Raw genomic sequence first — 22,963 nt, 5'->3', positions numbered from 1 at the left:
CAATTCCTCCCAAATCCCTCCAGTGTTTTCTGTTGATCATGGGGGTTTCTCAACTTGCTGGCTGTGGGGGGTGCCACAGACGTCACCAAAGACCATCAGAAAACACAATATTTTCTGTTAGTCATGGGGGTTCTGTGTGGGAAGTTTGGCCCAATTCTATCGTTGGTGGGGTTCAGAATGCTCTTTGATTGTAGGTGAACTATAAATCCCAGCAACTACAACTCCCAAATGTCAATCTAATTTCCCCAAACTCCACCAGTGTTCAAATTTGGGCATATTGAGTATCTGTGGCAAGTTTGGTCCAGACCCATCATTGTTTGAGCCCACAGTGCTCTCTGGATATAGGTGAACTACATCTCCCAAAGTCAAGGTCAATGCCCACCAAAACATTCCAGTATTTCCTGTTGGTCATTGGAATTCTGTGTGTCAAGATTAGTTCAGTTCCATCATTGGTGGAGTTCATAATGCTCTTTGATTGTAGGTTAACTATAAATCCCAGCAATTACAACTCTCAAATGACAAGATCTATTTTCTCCAAACTCCATCAGTGTTCACATTTGGGCATATTGAGTATTTTTGCCAAGTTTCGTCCAGATCCATCATTGTTTGATTCCACAGTGTTCTCTGGAGGTAGGAGAACTACAACTCCCAAACTCAAGGTCAATGCCCATCAAACACTTCCAGTATTATCTATTGGTCTTGGGAGTTCTGTCTGCCAAGTTTGGTTCAATTTCATTGTTGGTGGAGTTCAGAATGCTCTTTAATTGTAGGTGAACTATAAATCCCAGCAACTACAACTACAACTCTCAAATGTCAAAGTCTATTTTCCCCAAATTCCACCAGTGTTCATATTTGGGCATATTGAGCATTCGTGCCAAATTTGGTCCAGATCCATCATTGTTTGAGTCCACAGTGCTCTCTGGATGTAGGTGAACTACAACTCCAAAACTCAAGGTCAATGACCACCAAACCCTTCTAGTGTTTTCTGTTGGTCCTGGGAGTTCTGTGTGCCAAGTTTGGTTCAACCCCATCATTGGTGGAGTTCAGAATGCTCTTTGATTGTAGGCGAACTATAAATCCCAACAACTACAACTCTCAAATGTCAAGGTCTATTTTCTCCAACTCCACCAGTGTTCATATTTGGGCATATTGAGCATTCGTGCCAAGTTTGGTCCAGATCCATCATTGTTTGAGTCCACAGTGCTCTCTGGATGTAGGTGAACTACAACTCCCAAACTCAAGATTTGTGCCCACCAAACCCTTCTAGTGTTTTCTGTTGGTCATGGGAGTTCTGTGTGCCAAGTTTGGTTCAATCTCATCATTGGTGGAGTTCAGAATGCTCTTTGATTGTAGGCGAACTATAAATCCCATCAAGTATGACTCCCAAGTGACAAGATCAATCCCCCTGCCCAACCCCACTAGTATTCAGATTTGGGTGTATCAGGTATTTGTGCCAAATTTGGTCCGGTGAATGATAATATATCCTACATATCCGATATTTACATGATGATCCATAACAGTGGCAAAGTGACAGTTATGAAGTAATGACGAAGATATTGTTATGATGGTGGTCACCACAACATGAGGAGCTGTGCATGTCCTGCACACTTTTGCTTTGAAAAGTCCCTTTGCAATGTTCAAAATAAAGGTCAAAGTTTTTTAGTTTCCTAACCTGGTCAACAAGCTCCTCTTCTGTGACGTCTAGGCTCTTTTTGTTGGATTTCTGTGAATAAAAAGAGCATCTTTCTATCAACTCTGGGGAAACAGAGCACCGTTTCCTACCTGCGGTTGCCAGGTGAGCTCCTTTTCCATGGCAACAGCTTCTTTAATTTCACCTTCAATATGTATTGCTACCTTTGGTGGAAAAGGAAATTAGTGTTGCTGGTTACAGTTTGGTTGCTAAACATATTTTATGTCTAATTTCATCAAAGTTGAATTACACATGTGATAAGGGAATTATTTGTAGTTAGCTTTTATTAGTTCAGTGTTTCTCAACCTGGGGGTCGGGATCCCTGGGGAGGGGGGGTCACCAAAGACCATCAGGAAACAGTCTTTTCTGTTGCTTATGATAGTTCTGAGTGCTAAGTTTGGTTCAGTTCCATCATTGGTGGAGTTCAGAATGCTCTTTGATTGAATCTGAACTATAAATCCCAGCAACTACAACTCCCAAATGTCAAGATCTAGTTTTCCCAAACTCCACCAGTTGATCACATTTGGGCATATTGAGTATTTGTGCCAAATTTGTGCCAGATCCATCGTTGTTTGAGTCCACCGTGGTTTCTGGATATAGGTAAACTACCACTCCAAAACTCAAGGTCAACGCCCACCAAACCCTTCCAGTATTTTCTGTTGGTCGTGATAGTTCTGTGTGCCAAGTTTGGTTCCATTCCATCATTGGTGGAGTTCAAAATGCTCTTTGATTTTAAGTGAACTGTAAACCCCAGCAACTACATCTCCCAAATGACAAAATCAATCCTTCCAACCCCCCCCCCCCCAAGTATTCAATTTTGGGTATATCGGGTATTTGTGCCAAATTTTGTGCAGTGAATGAAAACACATCCTGCATATCAGATATTTACATTACGATTCATAACAGGAGCAAAATTACAGTTACGAAGTAGCAACGAAAACAGTGTTATGGTTGGGGGTCACCACAACATGACGAACTGTATTAAGGGGTCACGGCATTAGGAAGGTTGAGAACCACTGTATTAGTTTATCAAATATTTATGAACTATTACTTTAATGGGTTGCTGTGAGTTTTCTAGGCTGTATGGCTGTGTTCCAGAAGCATTCTCTCCTGACATTTCTCCCACATCTATGGCAGGCATCCTCAGAGGTTGAGGGGTCTGTTGGAAACTAGGAAAATAGAATGTATATATCTGTTCAGGGTGGGAGAAAGAGCTCTTGTCTGTTGGAGACAACTGTGAATGTTGCAGTTGGCTATCTTGATTAGTATTGAATTGCCTTGCATCTTGTCATTTGGGAGTTGCAGTTGCTGGGATTTATAGTTCACCTACAATCAAATGGCATTCTGAACTCCACCAATGATGGAATTGTACCCATCTTGGTACACAGAACTACCATGACCAAGAGAAAATACTTGGGAGGGTTTGGTGGGCATTGATCTTGAGTTTTGGAATTGTAGTTCACCTATATCCAGAGAGCACTATGGAGTCAAACAATGATGGGTCTTGATCAAACTTGGGATTAATACTAAATATGCCCAAATGTGAACATTGGTGGGGTTTGGGGGAAAAGAGACCTTGACATTTGGGAGTTGTAGTTGCTGGGATTTATAGTTCACCTACAATCAAAGAGCATTCTGAACTCCACCAATGATGGAATTGAAGCAAACTTGGCACACAGAACTCCCATGACCAATAGAAAATACTGGGAGGGTTTGGTGGGCATTGACCTTGAGTTTTGGAATTGTAGTTCACCTCCATCCAGAGAGCACTATAGATTCAAACAATGATGGATCTGGACCAAACTTGGTATAAATACTCAATATGCCCAAATATGAATTTTGGTGGAGTTTGGGGGGGGAGGGGGGGAGAGTCTTTGACATTTGGGAGTTGTAGTTGCTGAGATTTATAGTTCACCTATAAATCAAAGAGCATTCTGAACCCTTCCAATGACAGAATTGGGCCAAACTTCCCACACAGAACACCCATAACCAACACAAAATACTGTGTTTTCTGGTGGTCTTTGGCAACCCCCCTGACACCCCCTCATGACCCCCTCGGTGGTCCCGACCCCCAAGTTGAGAAACACTGATTGAGATGCTTCCAACTTAAATAACCACTCACTGCATAGGAGACTTACACAGCTACTTCTGATTATTCAATCTTGGTGGAAAAGTAAAATGTAAGTTACCCACATAAATGAAACTAAATAAACAGTAGTAGTTATAACAAAAAGCAAGATAGTTGCACAAAGGTTAAATATTGTAAGATACCTAGTTGCATTCAGATGGAATCATTGGTTAAAATACTTGTTTTCAAAAAGGAAACGTGGTTCAACGCTTTCACGCTTTCTTGGTTTTTTTTCTGGGCAGTTGTTGGCAGCAGGGGAAGTTTTGCCATTTCTGCATTTAACTTTCTTCCTGTTTGTCTTTCTAAAATGTCGGTTGTGGTGTTGATAGATATATGAGACGAAGGATAGTCTGCTTTGGAAAAGTTGGTGCGACTAGCAAAAAATAATGGTGCAAAAACACACATGGGTTTTGCTTTAGCAGGTTTAGTTTGGGGACTCTCTTGGAATGTTTCCATCTAGGCCTCCTTAATGTATTTCTACTGAGCGTAATATCCCAAATCCACTTTTAATCTTTCATACGAATGGTGCGTTCATTCTTCCTGCAGGTTAATTTAGTCCGTATTATGAACTAATCCAGAAAAATCATGAATGGTGGTACTTGTTTGGCTATTGGGTCAGCGGCAGAAGGGACAAACTGTACAAAGGGAACAGCATGCCTTTACCCCCTTTCCAAAAGGAGTGCAATGCAGAATATTTCAATACAGTTAACAATCCTTGTTCTCTGAGGTTATGGGCCCAGGACCTCCGTCCAAGTGGAAAACACGTACAAAAAATGCTAAGGACCTGGAGCAGTGCTTCTCCACCTTCCTAATGCCGCGACCCCTTCGTACCGTTCCTCATGTTGTGGTGACCCCCAAACATAAAATTATTTTCGTTGCTACTTCATAACTGTCATTTTACTACTGTTATGAATCATCATGTATATATCTGATAGGCAGGATGTATTTTCATTCACTGAATGAAATTTGGCAAAAAATACACAATATGCCCGGTGAGGGTGGAGTTTAGGGAAAATAGACCTTGACATTTGGGAGTTGTAGTTTCTGGGATTTATAGTTGTAGTTGCTGGTATTGCTACCTACAATCAAAGAGCATTCTGAACTCCACCAACGATGGAATTGAACCAATCTTGACACACAGAACTCCCATGACCAAACTTGGCACGGATACTCAATATGTTCAAATGCAAATACTGGTGGAATTTGAGGGACACAGATCTTGACATTTGGGAGTTGTAGTTGCTGGGATTTATAGTTCACCTACAATCAAAGAGCATTCTGAATTCCACCAGTGATGGAATTGAACTAATCTTGACACACAGAGCTCCCATGACCAACAGAAAAGACTGAAAGGGTTTGGTGGGCATTCACCTTGAGTTTTAGAGTTGTAGTGCACCTCCATCCAGAGAGCACCGTGGACTCAAACAGTGATGACTCTGGACCAAACTTGGCATGGATACTCCATATGTCCAAATGCAAACACTGGTGGCATTTGGGGGAAATAGATCTTGACATTTGGGGGTTGTAGTTGCTGGGGATTTATAGTTCACCTACAATCAAAGAGCATTCTGAACTCCACCAATGATATAATCGAACCAAACTTGGCACACAGAACTCCCATGAGCAACAGAACGTACTGGAAGGATTTGGTGGGCATTGACCTTGAGTGTTGGAGTTGTAGTTCACCTACATCTAGAGAGCACCGTAGACTCAAACAGTGATGACTCTGGACCAAACTTGGCATGGATACTCCATATGTCCAAATGCAAACACTGGTGGAATTTGGGGGAAATAGATCTTGACATTTGGGGGGGATTTATAGTTAACCTACAATCAAAGAGCATTCTGAACTCCACCAATGATATAATCGAACCAAACTTGGTACACAGAACTCGAAGGTGCGAGAAGAGGGTGGCACAGGGCGGCAGAAGCAGCGATGCTTGTTCTCCTTCTCTTCCAGGGTCATCCCCCTCCTCCTCCTTTCTGTTTGGAGGTCCCCAAATGGAGAGGAGGAGGAAGAAGAGCCCCGAGGAGAAGGGTGAGTGCAAGCCTCACTGCTCCTGCTGCCCCCATGCTCCTCTCGCGGTTTTTCAAGGCTTCCACCAGCAGCAGCGGCCTTGAAGGGGGCAAGAAGAGGGTGGTCCCGGGGCCTGGGCACTATTTCCGGAGTTGGAGGCAACCTCGCGACCCCTCTGAAATGGCCAGGCGACCCCTTGGGGGGGCGCGACCCCCTGGTTGAGAACCACTGCGCTACATCGCTCTCTCTCTTCTCTTTTTGTGCACAGGTGACCGAACATGGCAAAGCAGCCCTTGGAGACCTTCGTCCAGGTGATGTCATTGTCTCTATCAACGGAGAGAGCACGTCGGAGATGCTCAACGTAGAAGCACAAAACAAGATTAAGCAGAGCTCTGGGCGTCTCCAACTCTTAATAGACAGGTGAGCCTATCTGTGTGGCTAATGCAAGCTGAACTGGGCGCAATTGCCTTGGGGTTCCCAATTTCATGGATACCTTCAGCCATTTGCATTCCTCCTCTTAGAGCTTGTTTCCTCGTCATAGCTGGCAAAGGGATGCTGGAAATTGTAGGTTCAAAACGTGTGTTTCCACTGTGGCTTCAACTCTGGCAGTCTTGATAGGCAACGGAAATAATAGCTAACGGCAACTGATTAAAGAGTGAAGCAACTGGAAGGAGCCATTCTGGGCGCAAAGTGTGCCAGGAGACAAAATGCCAGCATTCAGGATTTGCAGTGTTTATGATCTCCTAGCTTGGGTACCCGGCGGTGCCCGAGTTATTTGAAAAAGGCATTGTTTGTTTTGGGGTGTTAGGTCACAGCATTTACTTAATTAGTAACACTATTTATTAGGAGAAAGCCAGAATGTGATTTCGTTTTTAATGAAGCCTCCCATTAGAAAATACATAACGAAGTGGGTGTACTACAATTTCCAGAATTGTGGGTCAGTCCTCCCCAAACCAGGCCTGTATACACAGTTGGCCATGTTGTGTCTGTGTGCCAAGTTTGGTCCAGATCTGTTGTCAACTGGGTTGAGTGCTCTCTAGATAAGGGTGAACAACAACTCCCAGATTCCCAGGGCAATCACCCCCAAACCCAGCCAATATTTACACACAGCAGCCTTCACACTGGTTGCTTTCTCACTCGAGGCTTCTCTCACACTGAGGTTTATTTATTTATTTATTTACTGCACTTGTAGACCGCCGTTCTCAGCCCTAGGGCGACTCACGGCAGTGAACAACATATAAAACCAGGTACAATTTACAACATAAGCAATATCGCATCAACAGTAAACAACGACACTATCAATAATACAGTTACATTAAATCATTCGCAACGTCTCATCATTGAATCACAATCCAAATCTCGTTATCCATGTTCCGTTCCAATCGTCATTGCCAATTGTTGCAGCACTTACTCAAACGCCTTCTCAAACAACCACGTCTTTAGTCCCTTGCGGAATGTCATGAGGGAGGGCGCCAGTCTGATGTCCACAGGGAGGGTGCTCCATAGCCGGGGGGCCACCACCGAGAAGGCCCTGTCCCTCGTCCCCGCCAGGCATGCCTGTGAGGCAGGCCGGATCGAGAGAAGGGCCTCCCCGGACGATCTCAAAGTCCTCGTGGGCTCATAGGCCGAGATGCGGTCAGACAGGTATTTTGGGCCGGAACCGTTTAGGGCTTTGTAGGCCAACACCAGCACCTTGAATTGGGCCCGGTAGCAAATCGGCAGCCAGTTTACCTTACACTCCTCAGGATGACACTAGCTTTTGGCTCACTATAACTCTTATCAGGCTTTGGCCTACTCACTCTTTCAGTGCTTGACTCACAGTGGGTGCTGAGCTTATGAACTTGCTGACTGAAAGGTCTCAGGTTTGATTCCAGGGAGCGGGGTGAGCTCCTGCTGTTAGCCCCAGCTTTTGCCAACCTAGCATATCAAAAACATGCAAATGGGAGTAGATCAATAGGTACCACGTTACGAGAAGGCAATGATGTTCCATGGCGTCATGCTGGCCACATGACCTTGGAGATGTCTACGGACAACGCCGGCTCTTCGGCTTAGAAATGAAGATGAGCACCACCCCCCAGAGTCGGACACGACTAGACTTAATGTCAGGGGAAAACCTTTACCTTTACCTAAACTAGCCATCCCTTGCCATGCGTTGCTTTGGCCCATTCTGGAGATCTGGAAAATAAAGTGATGTGAAAGTGTTGGTTTCTAATATATGTAATTTCTTTATGCTTTGTGAGTAAACCGTATTTGATTATGTTTTCTTGCCCTGGTGAAGGGAGTTGGACTGGATGGCCATAAGTATTTTCTATTGGTCAGGGGGGTTCTGTGTGGGAAGTTTGCCCCAATTCTATCGCTTGTGGGGTTCAGAATGCTCTTTGATTTTAGGTGAACTATAAATCCCAGTAACTACAACTCTCAAATGTCAAGGTCTATTTCCCCCGAACTCCATCTGTGTGCCTAGTTGGACATGTTGAATATCCGTACCAAGTTTGGTCCAGATCCATCATTGTTTGAGTCCTCAGTAATCTCTGGATGGAGGTGAACTACAACTCACAAACTCAAGGTCAATGCTCACCAATCCCTTCTAGTGTTTTCTGTTGGTCATGGGAGTCCTGTGTGCCAAGTATGGTTCAATTCCATCCGCCCTTTTCGGGAGATAGAGCGGAATATAAATAAAGTATTATTATTATTATTATTATTATTATTATTATTATTATTATTGGGTTGTTGTAGGTTTTTCCGGGCTATATGGCCATGTTCTGGAGGCAATTTTTCTCCTGATGTTTCGCCTGCATCTATGGCAAGCATCCTCAGAGGTAGTGAGGTCTGTTGGAAGTAGGAAAAATGGGTTTATATATCTGTGGAATGACCAGGGTGAGACAAAGGACTTTTGCTTGCTGGGGCTAGCTGTGAATGTTTCAGCTGATCACCTTGATTAGCATTCAATGGCTTGGAAGTGCCTGGGGGGAATCTTTTGTTGAGAGTGATTTTATGTGCCTGTTTGTTTCCCCTTTGTTGTTTTGCTGTTGTAATTTTTGAGTTTTTTAATACTGGTAGCCAGATTAAAAAAACAGTATTATTATTATTATTATTATTATTATTATTATTATTATTATTTGTGGAGTTCAGAATGCTCTTTGATTGTAGGTGAACTATAAATCTCAGCAACTACAACTCCCAAATGACAAATCCATTTTTTTTTTTAGTGAAGAACATACATTGGGTTAGTAGGTGTCTTGTGTCCAAATTTGGTGTCAATTCGCCAAGTGTATTGTCGAAGGCTTTCATGGCCGGAATCACTCAGTTCTTGTGGGTTTTTTCGGGCTATATGGCCATGTTCTAGAGGCATTTCTCCTGACGTTTCGCCTGCATCTATGGCAAGCATCCTCAGAGGTTGAGAAGGCCTGTTGGAAGTGTGGGTTTATATATCTGTGGAATGGCTGGGGTGGGGCAAGGAGCTCTTCCCTGCTGCAGTTAGGTGTGAATGTTTAGCTAATCACCTTCATTAGCATTTGAAGGCCTGCTTGAACCTGGGAAAATCTGTTGCTGGGAGGTGTTAATCTGTGCCTGGTTTCTTCCTCCCCCCAATTCGCCAAGTGGTTTTTGAGTTATGCTAGTCCCACAAACGAACATTACATTTTTATTTATATAGATCAAAGTCCCCTCGGTCTGTGTGCTTGGAAGGGACAGGGAGAAATCACCACCGTTTATGATCTTGAGATGTTTCTATACAAACAGAGCTTGAGGCCAGGGCTCTGAAATGAGTTTAAGAACGGCTTTGGATTTTGTGGGTTCTGGAGCTGGCTGGGGGTTGAGTGAGCATTGGCTTCTCTTTCAGTGTTCATGACTTGCATATTTTTGGCTTTGGGAATCAGCTAGTGGTTTGGAAAGCAAAGCATAGCTAAGCTGGGATGGGTTTGCTGGAAAGGGAAACAGCGCTAGCAGTTGTTCCTCTGCTGCCCAGGACTGACTGGTTTGAACGCTTGAAGCAACTCTGTGGCAGGAGGAGAAAAGGGAGCCCAGGCCTTGATTTGCCCTCCGGATAGAGGATGTCTGGCTTATGTTGGTCAGACTAGCTTCTTGTGCAAGTTTGGTATGTCTTGGGCATGCTTGTGTCCTTCCCCATTTTTGTTGTTGCTTATTCGTTCAGTCGTTTCTGACTCTTGGTGACCTCCTGGACTAGCCCAGGCCAGAGCTCCCTGTCGGCCGTCACCACCCCCAGCTCCTTCAAGGTCAAGCCAGTCCCTTCAAGGATGCCATCCACCCACCTTGCCCTTGGTCAGCCCCTCTTCCTTTTTCCTTCCATTTCCCCCAGCATCATTGTCTTCTCATGATGTGGCCAAAGGACTTCACCTTGGCCTCTCATCTCCTTCCCTCCAATGAGCAGCCAGGCTTTCTTTCTGGAGGATGAACCTGAGCCTGTGTTTCGGTCTCCTGATGTTTCTGTATCTGATGTGGGTAATGAGGAAGGAAATCAGTCCCCTGTTGCTCCTGATGTGGGGGATGCTGGGGCTCTGAGGTGGAAGATGGAGACACTTTGGTCAATTAAGTTTCATGCAGACACTGACAGAGAGGCTTCGGTGCAAAGGGCAGATTCTCATGAGAATGCTTCTGTCAGGCCTTGGGAGAAAGTTTTACTCCCTCCGTCTGTGAGCTCTCCAGATTCTAGTTTGGAAAACAGTCTGACACCTGGTCAAATTAAGGAGGAGTCGGATAAGCAGAGTCAGCAGCTGAAGATTAGCCAGAATCAACAAGAGGCCCAATGTTTACGTAGATCCAAAAGTATTCGTCAGTTAAGGTCAAAGACAGTTTTTGGGATTTAAGGTTTGCCTTTAGAAAATCTTGTCAGATCAGGCATCGTTTGGAAACCAAGCACAACTCTCATGGGATTCCTGTTCAAGTGGTCTCGTCTTCATGGTTTTTTCTCGCCTTTCAAGTTGACTAGCAGTGTCTGGTCTGTTCTTGCTTCTTGGTTGATTCCTGTCTGGATAATCATTGCCTTGGATTGTATCTTCATGCTTTTTGAACATTGCTTTTGATTGCTACATTTGGACAGTGTTTTATCTCGGTGCCTTTGAATGCCTTATTGCTTTTTGGAATATTATCTATCTTTACAAGCATTTATTTCTATTGCCTTTTTTGCTAAGCTTTAATAAAAAGGATTGTTCCTTCACTCAACGTGTGGTGTGTTTACAACAGATGGACTGGTTGGATCTTCTTTTGGTCCAAGGTACTCTCAGCATTTTCCTCCAACACCACATTTCAAAAGTGTCTCTCTTCCTTGGTCAGCCTTCCTTCTGGTCCAGTTCTCGCATCCGTAGGTGACTATGGGAATACCATTGCTATGTGGATCTTTGTTGCCAATGTGATGTCTCTACTCTTCACTATCTTATCGAGATTGGCCATTGCTCTCCTCCCAAGAAGGAAACGTCGTCTGATTTAGGTTCTTGTGGGGTTTTTTGGGCTATAGGGCCATGTTCTAGAGGCATTTCTCCTGACATGCTTCTTGTGGATTTCAATGGCTTCTCTGTGTAGCCTGACATGGTGGTTGTGAGAGTGATCCAGCATTTCTGTGTTCTCAAATAATATGCTGTGTCCAGGCTGGTTCATCAGGTGCTCTGCTGTGGCTGACTTCTCTGGTTCAAGTAGTCTGGACCAAACTTGGCATGAGTACTCAGTATGTCCAAATGTAAACAGAAATGCTGGACCACACCAACAACCACCATGTCAGACTACACAGAGAAGCCACTGAAATCCACAAGAAGCATGTGGACAATTTCAACAGAAAGGAAGAGACCATGAAAATGAACAAAATCTGGCTACCAGTATTAAAAAAAAAACTCTAAAATTACAACAGCAAAACAGCAGAGAGGAAACAACCAGGCACATCTTAACACCTCTCAACAAAAGATTTTCCCAGGCTCCGCCAGGCCATCAAATGCTAATTAAGGTGGTCAGTTGAAACATTCACACCTAGCTCCAGCAGACAAGAGTCCTTTGTCCCACCCTGGTCATTCCACAGATATATAAACCCATTGTCCTAATTCCAACAGACCCCACTACCTCTGAGGATGCTTGCCATAGATGCAGGCGAAACATCAGGAGAGAATGCCTCTAGAACATGGCCCTATAGCCCGAAAAAACCCACAAGAACCTATTGATTCCAGCCATGAAAGCCTTGTCTTCTGCACTCATCTTCGTGCCTAGAAATACAAAGTCACAACATGAGGAACTGGATTAAGGGGTCACGGCATTAGGATGGTTGAGAACCACTTCCCTCAACTGTGGAGCATCTAATCTGTTTTGTTTCCAAGCCAAGTTTTTCTAATTTCCTTTGTAAGATGGCACAAATCATTGGGTTTTTAGTGCCTTGTCCAAAGCAAATATCAATTGCTCCCATTCTCAAGCTGAAGAGGGATATTCAGGATTAAGCAAAGCCAAGTCCTTGTGGGTTGTGGTTTTCAGTGCTCACTAAGCCTGCGTGTCCACAGCATAGACGTCCTTGCTCAAGAGCTTCTCAGAAGGACACACCCCGTCCTGGAGAAAAAGAGAAGATCTTTGCTCCTCTCCGGGGAAGATGCATCATAAGTTCTCATTTTCCCCCCACTGGAGTTGCCACCAAAGGATCTTAGCCAAAGCTTGATCATTGAGGTGTGGTTGTGGGAAGAAGCTTGGAAGGGAGACATCCTGGCTGTTGGTTGGGTGCGCTTTGAGCCTCTCCTCCTTGCGAGTCAATAAGGTTATTTAATAGGTGCTGGGATAGGAATGAGTTAGGCTTGTGGAATGTCACCTCCCACCCATCGCTGGGAGAAGCAACACTTTTGTTTACTGACATCACTTGCAATAGGAAGGTGTGTGTTTCTGGCAAGGAGGTAGACCTCATGGCGGGTGACAGAAGATCAAAAACATGCGAGGCAAAGGCAAACAGGTCTCAGAGAACACTTTCACCCACATGAGTTGTATGACTTTTATGTCCCTTCTTCTTCTCCTCCTCCTCCTCCTCCTCATTTGTCATTTGGGAATTGTAGTTACTGGGATTTATAGTTCACCTCCAATCAAAGAGCATTCTGAACTCCACCATTTGTCATTTGGGAATTGTAGTTACTGGGATTTATAGTTCACCTCCAATCAAAGAGCATTCTGAACTCCACCATTTGTCATTTGGGAATTGTAGTTACTGGGATTTATAGTTCACCTCCAATCAAAGAGCATTCTGAACTCCACCATTTGTCATTTGGGAATTGTAGTTACTGGGATTTATAGTTCACCTTCAATCAAAGAGCATTCTGAACTCCACCATTTGTCATTTGGGAATTGTAGTTACTGGGATTTATAGTTCACCTCCAATCAAAGAGCATTCTGAACTCCACCATTTGTCATTTGGGAATTGTAGTTACTGGGATTTATAGTTCACCTTCAATCAAAGAGCATTCTGAACTCCACCATTTGTCATTTGGGAATTGTAGTTACTGGGATTTATAGTTCACCTCCAATCAAAGAGCATTCTGAACTCCACCATTTGTCATTTGGGAATTGTAGTTACTGGGATTTATAGTTCACCTCCAATCAAAGAGCATTCTGAACTCCACCATTTGTCATTTGGGAATTGTAGTTACTGGGATTTATAGTTCACCTCCAATCAAAGAGCATTCCGAACTCCACCAATGATATAATTGAACCAAACTTGGCACACTGAACTCCCATGACCAACAGAAAACACTGGAAGAGTTTGGTGGGCATTGACCTTGAGTTTGGGAGTTGTAGTTCACCTACATCCAGAGAGCAATGTGGACTCAAACAATGATGGATCTGGACCAAACTTGGCATCAATACTCGATATTCCCGAATGCAAACACAGATGGAGTTTGGGGGAAATAGACCTTGACATATGGGAGTTGTAGCTGCTGGGATTTATAGTTCACTTACAATCAAAGAGCATTCTGAACTCCACCAATAATGGAATTGAACCAAACTTGGTACAAAGTACTCCCATGACCAACAGAACATACTGGAAGGGTTTGGTGGGCATTGACCTTGAGTTTGGGAGTTGTAGTTCACCTACCTCCAGAGAGCACTGTAGACTCAAACAATGATAGATCTGGACCAAGTTTGACACAGATACCCCATATACCCACATTTGAATATTGGTGGGGTTGGGAGGGATTGATTTTGTCATTTGGGAGTTGCGGGGATTTATAGTTCACCTCCAATAAAAGAGCATTTCTTATTCCACCAATTATATAATTGAACCAAACTTGGCACACAGAATTCCCATGGCCAACGGCAAAAAAACTGAAAGAGTTTGATGGGCATTGACCTTGAGTTTTGGAGTTGTAGTTCACCTACATCCAGAGAGCACTGTGGACTCAAGGAATCAGATCTGGACCAAACTTGACACGAATACTCAATATGCCCAAATGTTAATAACTGGTGGAGTTTGGGGAAAATAGACCTTGACATTTGGGAGTTGTTGTTGCTGAGATTTATAGTTCACCTCCAATCAAAGAGAATTCTGAACTCCACCAATGATATAATTGAACCAAACTTCATAACTGTAATTTTTCTACTGTTATGAATCGGTATGTAAATATCAGGTATGCAGGATCAATTTTCATTCACTGGATGAAATTTGGCAAAAAAATACCCAATACGTCCGGTGCGGGGGTTGTTTAGGGAAAATAGACCTTGACATTTAGGAGTTGTAGTAGCTGGAATTTATAGTTCACCTAGAATTAAAGAGCATTCTGAACTCCACCAATGATATAATTGAACCAAACCTGGCACACAGAACTCCCATGGCCAACGGAAAATACTGAAAGAGTTTGATGGGCATTGACCTTGAGTTTGGGAGTTGTAGTTCACCTACCTCCAGAGAGCACTGTAAACTCAAACAATGATAGATCTGGACCAAATTTGGCACAAGTACCCCATATACCCACATTTGAATACTGGTGGGGTTGGGAGGGATTGATTTTGTCATTTGGGAATTGTAGTTGCTGGGATTTATAGTTCACCAACAATCAAAGAGCAATGTATTGTCGAAGGCTTTCATGGCCGGAATTACTGGGTTGTTGTAGGTTTTTTGGGCTATATGGCCATGGTCTAGAGGCATTCTCTCCTGACCTGCATCTATGGCAAGCATCCTCAGAGGTAGTGAGGTGAGAGCATTTCTTACTCCACCGCAAAAAACTGAAAGAGTTTGATGGGCATTGACCTTGAGTTTGGGAGTTGTAGTTCATCTCCATCCAGAGAGCACTGTGGGCTCATGAATCATAGATCTGGACCAAACTTGGCACGGATACTCAAAATGCCCAAAAGTGAACACTGGTGGAGTTTGGGGAAAATCAGCTTTGACATTTGGGAGCTGTAGTTTCTGGGATTTATAGTTCACCTGCAATCAGAGAATATTCTGAACCCCACCAGCAATAGAATTGGGCCGAACTTCCCACACAGAACTCTCATGATGAACAGAAAATAGTGTTTTCTGAAGGTCTTTGGTGACACCCCCTCGCAACCCCCTCCCCCCAGAGATCCTGACCCACTGATTGAGGAGCACTGGTTTAGGGTCACTGGTGGAATCTTCCTGGACTTGTTGCATAAACCCAGCTGGGTCTAATCCCACATGAGCTCACGCATAGACTGGAAAGCTAGTGAGTGGTGAAGCAGCCTTTGGGGCATTGTTCCGGAGGGGAAGGAGGGAGGAAATGGAGCTGTAGCTTTGTCTTTGGTGATTCAGGACACTGACAGGCGAAACTTGTACTTGTCCGTCTAGGTGCTGGAGGGGGGCGGAGGAGGGAGTGGATCGCTGCGTTGTGTCAAAACACTCGACCGCAGGCCACTGGCTCTCCAGGGTGTGGTGTCCTATGGAGATGACTCAGAGGTTCTCCTTCTCCACCCTGTGATGCCCGAAAGCAGAATGTGGCTGCGCCTGGAATGGCCCCACCACTTTGGAGGTCCTGGGGTATTCCTTGCCTCCAGTTCTGCCCTTCATATAACTGAGCTTCCTTGCTGTGCACCTGCCACGTGAGCCTTGAGACGTCTTCCATCAACACCTGTGCATGCTTTAGCTTGCACAAAGCACAGTGCATGCCAGGAACACGTGATGCGTGTATGCTCTTGGGTAGACTGACTGACTTACTTAACTTAATTAGGCGATCCCTTGTAGCTTGAGGATGATTGTCTTCCAGATGTGGTGTTTTGGCGGTCGGTCCATAAGTGACTCTGGAGCCCTATTCTTGACCTGCATGTTCTCTTGCGGTGAGGACATCAGTTTCCAGATGGAAGGTGGTCCTGGTCAGGGTTGGTTTGACATGCCTTCCTCTTTTGCCCTCCATTCGTGCCTCTTCAAATTCCATAGCACTGCTGTCCACAGCTGACCTCCAGTTGGAGTGCTCAAGGGCCAGGGCTTCCCTGTTCTCTGTGTCTATACCACAATTTTTGAGTTTGGCTTTGAGCCCATCTTTAAATCTCTTTTCCTGTTCTCCAACATTCTGTTTTCCATTCTTGAGTTTGGAGTACAGCAAGTCTAATCATGTCCAACTCTGGGGGTTGGTGCCCATCTCCATTTCTAAGCCGAAGAGCCGGCGTTGTCCATAGACACCTCCTAGACCACATGGCCAGCATGGCTGCTTGGAGCGCCATTACCTTCCCGCAAAAGCGGTACCCATTGATCTACTCACACTTGCATGGTTGTGAATGGTTAGGTTGGCAGAAGCTGGGGCTAACAGTGGGAGCTCACCCAGCTTCACGGATTTGAACTGCCAACCTTTCGGTCAGCAAGTTCAGCAGCTCAGTGGCTTAACCCACTGCGACACAAGGGCACAATCAGTGCGGTAAATCGACACAATTCTCCTGTTGCTTGTTGTGCTGAAGAGAAGCAAGGGTTCTCATTATAATCTCTTGGTTGAATGTGTAGAACCTTGGGACGGAATGCCTTTGGTGTTTAATATCAAGATGGAAATGTACTTGCTAACTGCGTAATCTGCCAAAAGAAAAATGCACACTGTGAATTCCAACCAGTATTTGTGGTATGGAGAATTCAGCACTCCTGGTATTTGCCACAGACCGCAAGACGTCTCTACCGAGTCGGGAAGGCGAGCGAGAAGAGCAGCCGGGGCGAAGCTTGCTCAGAAGGCTCCAAAGCGCCCCAGGACGGCCATGGGGTGGGAACTGGGGAGAAGCAGCGCGTTCAAGGGAGGGTGGAGGAGGAGGAAGGGAAAAGGATGAGCCCAAGGCCCCGGAATGAGAGGAATGCTGCCTCCTGAGCTGCTCCAGTTTGGTTTGTCGGTTTTGGGACGGAGCCAAGATGCTCCGAGGACTTTCCAACTCGCATCTAACATCCGTTGCACGTCAAAAGAAACAAAGGGAGGAGATAATCCCGAAGAGCGAGGAGAAGACGAAGGACCAGGACAGAGTCTCAATTGGATGGAGCCAGTGCCAATGGAGTGGCTTGGATGAAAACGGGAGAAAGCACTGCCGATCATGGGGATTTCAGTACGTGTCACTTGTTACCTGGAGGCATGACAAGAAACACACACAGGAAGCCTCTAAGTTGAATAATGAAAGGTGTGTGCACCAGGTTTGGTCTAGGTCCATTTGGCACAGTTGACCACAATCTTTTGACCCACCGCCTTGCTGTTCCTGGAGTCAGGGGGGCAGCTTTAAATTACTTACTTACTTAGGCAATCCCTCGTTGGACGAGTAAGATGGTCTTCCATGATGGGTTTCCTTGTGGGTCCACATTCTTGATCCGCATCTTCTTCCGCAGTGTGGGCATTGGTTTCCATGTAGAAGGCGGTCCCGGTCAGAGTTGGCTTGATGCACCTTCCTCTTGCCACATTTCTCTCTTTCACCCTCCACTCATGCCTCCTCGAATTCTGCAGCACTGCTGGTCACAGCTGACCTCCAGCCGGAGCACTCAAGGGCCAGGGCTTCCCAGTTCTCCGTGTCTATGCCAGAGTTTTAAAGGGTGGCTTTGAGCCCATCTTTAGGTTTTTTTTTTTCCTTTGGAAGACGCCTGTGTGTGGGTTTTTAATGTGTGGAGGTCAGTGCACAACTGATCGACACACAGACTTCACAGAGTGAGGTTCCACTGGTGATGTAGTTTGACACAATGACCGTGGCTTCTCAATCTGTTGCAGCCTTCTTCCGCCTTCACAGCCGTTGTAACATGTGCCATGTTATCCTCCGCCTGCTCCGCCGTTGAGATCTTTGAATCTTCGGACTGTGCTTGGTCTGGAACCTCCCCCGCGGCCACTCCTGGGAGTGCATGACTCCAGTCGTTGTGCCCACAGGTTCATTGGAACACGCAAGCCCCCTCACCACGACAAGGTGACAGTCCATCGAGGGGGAGCTTTAAATTGGCGGTGTGTCAAAAGACCACGAGGTCTCTTCCAACTTTAGGATTCTATTTATGTACTATATTTACTATATTCTATGTAAGTTTCTATGATCTTGATGCCATAGAATGAGGTGTCTCATTGTCCACACTGTCAAATGGTCATTTCGGGTCTTCTGTAGCAGAGATAAGCATGCCTAAACAATATAATATCGGTCAGTGTTAATGGTAGCCGTGGCCCATATCATGTCCTCCAGAGACTCAAATGCCTGTGGAGGTTTGGCCTGTCTCGGATAACTCTAAATGTGAACCAGAGCCAAAATAAATGTTCCCTGTGACTTGAGAAAGAAATAATTCAAATTTCTTTTCACTGTGCGACTTGTTTTCCTCTCCTTTTAAGGAGCCATCTTCTTAATGTCACTCACTTAGGCATTTCAGACCTGGAGATGTATTTCGTGCCTTTCCCTTGCAAATGTATATTCACGTTGCCTTGTTAGTGGTGACACAGTTGCTATTTGGCAATGGCTGTAATATATTCCACAGGTAAGTGCTCTTAAGAGGAGCACACCTTCATATCATTTGCTTTTGGCCGGAGCCAGTCCTTCATACCAGGAACGACCAATCGGCAGCGTTCTACCTGCCCCGCCTCACCTTCAGGTGCCAGATTCCATAACATCAGAGAGACCAAAACTTATTCAGGAATGGAGTCATGCAGGTATGAGCAGATTCCAAGTTTCTAGGATCGCATTTAAGAAAAACAGGGAACCTTGTGTCTACCAGCCAAAATAATGTGCAAAATGGTGACTTAAGACACATCCAAATGCCTCCAAATACTCCAGATTGAAACAAAGTCCGAAGGTGTGAGGTTGGGTGAATCAAGGGGATGCGGTAGGATGTCAAAGCCAGAAGAGCATGCTTCCTTTTGGGCAACAGGTGGGTTGTGAGCTGGCGCAATGCCTTGCAGAAGGTGGACACTTTTGGGGAGCATGTCACATTGTCTCTTGGCTTTGATGGCCTCCTGCAATGTCCGCAGCAGTGAAGCCTAGTCTGCCCCTGTGATCATGGTATCCTTTGCTAGGAAATCCATCCGTACTACTCCGTGCTGGTCCCAAAATACTGTGAGCATGACCTTGCCTGCTGAGAGTAGGGCACGTGCCTTCTTTGGAGGTGGTGAGTCAGGATGCTTCCATTTCATCAACTGGACTTTAGGCTCAGGATCAGAGGGATGGACCCAGCTTTCCTCCTGAGAACCGAGAAGCCCTGGCCCTTGAGCACTCCAGTTGGAGGTCAGCTGTGACCAGCAGTGCTGTAGAATTTGAAGAGGAAGGATTGAAGGATGAAAGAGAGAAATGTGCCAAGAGGAAGGTGCATCAAGCCAACCCCGACCGGGACCGCCTTCCACCTGGAAACCGATGTCCTCACTGCGGGAGAAGATGCAGATCAAGAATAGGGCTCCATAGTCACCTACAGACCCACCGCCAGGACACCGAACTTGGAGGACCATCATCCTCGGACTATGAGGGATCGCATAAGTAAGTAAGAAAGTCCTCCTGGTTTCCATGGCACATCATCATCAAGAGAGCCTGAGAGCATTTGACTCGTTCCTGCTTCCGAAAAGTATGAGCAGCTGGGGGACCCAGTGAGCAGATACCTGATGCAGGTGAAGATGGCCTTGGGTGATTTTCTCCACAGACCCCCACACTCATCTTGACATGTTGAGCTAGGTGGTGAATGGTTACGTGGTGATTTTCCAAAATGGCGACCTCCACTTGCTGGATGGTGTGTTCATCAAGAGCAAAGTGGGGTCACCCTGGGTTTGGAGCTGTTTACACCAAAGTCAGATCACATTTCAACTGACGATGCCAATTCTTGACTCCATCGTATGATGGGGAATCATCCCCATAAACTTCTTTCATCTCCTCAAACATCTCCTTTGGTGTGCGGTCATTAATAAGAACTTTGAACCCCCCCCCCCCCCAAAAAAATCCGTGGATAAGTGAAACATTCTGAAATTTGGTGGGCTAACAGTGGTAAATGTGTTCTACCATTGTAGCAAGTTTCATTCCAAGGAGCCCTTGAAATTCCACCAATTGTAGTAATTATGCGCAATTACTCTCGAAATTTCATTACTCTCGTTATAGTAACGGATTTTTTACAATAACTATACGTTAGAAACAAAATGCCAGTACCCCCAGTTTTGTAATGACTTTTGAACCATTTTTAATGCACATCCCGTGTGTGTGTGTGTACACACACACTTTACTTACTTACTTAGGCGATCCCTGTTAGTCTGAGGATAATGGTCTTTCAAGTGTAGTGTCCTGGCAGTGGGACCGTAGGTGGCTGTGGAGCCCTATCCTTGCTCTGCATCTTCTTCCGCAGTGAGGGCATCGGTTTCCAGGTGGAAGGCGGTCTCGGTCGGGGTTGGCTTGATGCGCCTTCCTCTTGGCACATTTCTCTCTTTCGCCCTCCACTCGTGCCTCCTCGAATTCTGTAGCACTGCTGGTCACAGCTGACCTCCAGCTGGAGCACTCAAGGGCCAGGGCTTCCCAGTTCTCAGTGTCTATGCCAGAGTTTTTGAGGTTGGCTTTGAGCCCATCTTTCAATCTCTTTTCCTGTCCACCAACATTCCGTTTTCCGTTCTTAAGTTCAGAGTAGAACAACTGCTTTGGGAGACGGTGGTCAGGCATCCAGACAACATGGCCAATCCAGCGGAGTTGATGGCGGAGGACCATTGCTTCAGTGCTGGTGGTCTTTGCTTCTTCCAGCACGCTGACATTTCACCGCCTGTCTTCCCAAGAGAGTTGCAGGATTTTCTGGAGGCAGCGCTGATGGAATCGTTCCAGGAGTTGCATGTGACATCTGTAGACAGTCCACGCTTCGCAGGCATACAGCAGGGTTGGGAGGACAATGGCTTTATAGACAAGCACCTTGGTATCTCTATGGATGTCCCAGTCCTCAAACATTATTTGCTTTATTTGGAAAAATGCTGCACTCGCAGAGCTCAGGCGGTGTTGTATTTCAGTGTCAATGTTGACTTTTGTGGAGAGGTAGCTGCCAAGGGAGTGGAAATGTTCCACATTTTGTAATGTTACACCATTAAGCTGTGTTTCTGGCATACACACACACATATACATACATATACGCACACTCAGCTCCATTCTGCCCTGCCACACCCCCCTGCCTTGGCATCCCCTTGCTTTGTTGCATTTTTGTCCTTGCAGCTTGCCTTTCCCTCGTCTCTGTGATTTAATTCCCCTTAATGAATTCCAGCTCCCAGCAACATCAAAGCCCCAAATGCATTCCTGTTGAGAGAATGCAAAGGAAACTGCTCTCCCTCCTTTCCCATTTCAGAAATGGGGATCCAACCCCCACCCCGCAATGGGGGAGAGGCAGCCTAATTCTCCTTTGATCCCCGCATGGGAAGCCAGCTTTCTGTGCATTTTGGAGGGGACCAGCCATACGTACGTACGTACAAGGGAAGCGCTTAGACTTGCCATCTGTGCCTCATTTGAAAGCCATCTCGCATGCGGACACCCAGTGGGAGCCTCTATTCACACAGCTCCATTTTTTGGGATGACGGGATACCCGAGATGGCCCAGGCTTCACACAGGGATCTGTGGTATAGGCCACAGTGGGAGAAACCTCAGTTTTGAGCGGGAGGTTTTGAAATCCGCATGTATTGAAATGGAGGCCAAACTTTGTAGGCTTTCCGATGTGCCTTTGACCATTCCACTTGTAGTCACACCACAAGCATCACACAATGTGAGTAATTCCTCGTGAGGGCTGACAGCACCATTTTTAGATTAATATATTTTAATTTTCAATTTACATATTCATAATTTTCAATTTACATATTCATATATGCATGAACCAATGCAATACTTCCTAGCATTTATGCAATATGCGTATTTGTTTATACCTTCCTTGCCTCCCACCCCTCCCAATTTAGTGGCTTCCCGTCCCTTTCTTCCTATTATATTGTTTTTCTATTCTTCCTTTTGGCCTTCCTTCCTTCCTTCCTTCCTTCCTTCCTTCCTTCCTTCCTTCCTTCCTTCCTTCCTTCCTTCTTTCCTTCTTTTTTGTTTTTACCAAGTTTAGAAATGGTTCCCTGGATAAACCTTTTTCTGTTTTTTTTCCTTTGTCCATCATTACTCATTTGCCCATTTCTGCTATTTTAAAAACTTTAAACTATCAATCCATCTATTGGGTTGTTGTGAGTTTTCCAGGCTGTATGGCCATGTTGCAGAAGCATTCTCTCCTGACATTTTGCCTGCATCTATGGCAGGGATTCTCATTCTTCTATTGTTGGGAGGTCTGCCTTCTTCCAGAACTGTGCATATATTGCCCTTCCTGCTATTATCATAGAATCATAGAATAGAATCCTAGAATCCAAGAGTTGGAAGAGACCTCCTGGGCCATCATCCAGTCCAGCCCCATTCTGCCAAGAAGCAGGAATATTGCATTCAAAGCACCCCTGACAGATGGCCATCCAGCCTCTGTTTCAAAGCTTCCAAAAAAGGAGCCTCCACCACACTCCGGGGCAGAGAGTTCCACTGCTGAACGGCTCTCACAGTCAGGAAGTTCTTCCTCAGGTTCAGGTGGAATCTCCTCTCTTGTAGTTTGAAGCCATGGCTCCATTGCGTCCTACTCTCCAAGGAAGCAGAAAACAAGCTTGCTCCCTCCTCCTCCCTGTGGCTTCCTCTCACATATTTATACATGGCTATCATATCTACTCTCAGCCTTCTCTTCTTCAGGCTAAACATGCCCAGCTCCCCAAGCCACTCC

General features: G+C 45.4%; 1 protein-coding gene across 1 annotated transcript in view; it reads left to right on the top strand.

Annotated features, from left to right (window-relative positions):
• PDLIM2 (PDZ and LIM domain 2) overlaps nt 1-22,963 on the top strand; it is a 106,132-nt gene that overhangs the window by 34,272 nt on the left and 48,897 nt on the right. Inside the window, exon 3 of the mRNA XM_060787478.2 lies at nt 6,104-6,255. Coding sequence (XP_060643461.2) covers nt 6,104-6,255 — 152 coding nt within the window. The remainder of the gene's footprint in view (nt 1-6,103; nt 6,256-22,963) is intronic.

Source organism: Anolis sagrei, chromosome 7, assembly GCF_037176765.1.
Source record: "Anolis sagrei isolate rAnoSag1 chromosome 7, rAnoSag1.mat, whole genome shotgun sequence".
NCBI lineage: Eukaryota > Metazoa > Chordata > Lepidosauria > Squamata > Dactyloidae > Anolis > Anolis sagrei.
This window is presented reverse-complemented; position numbering and strand designations above follow the sequence as displayed.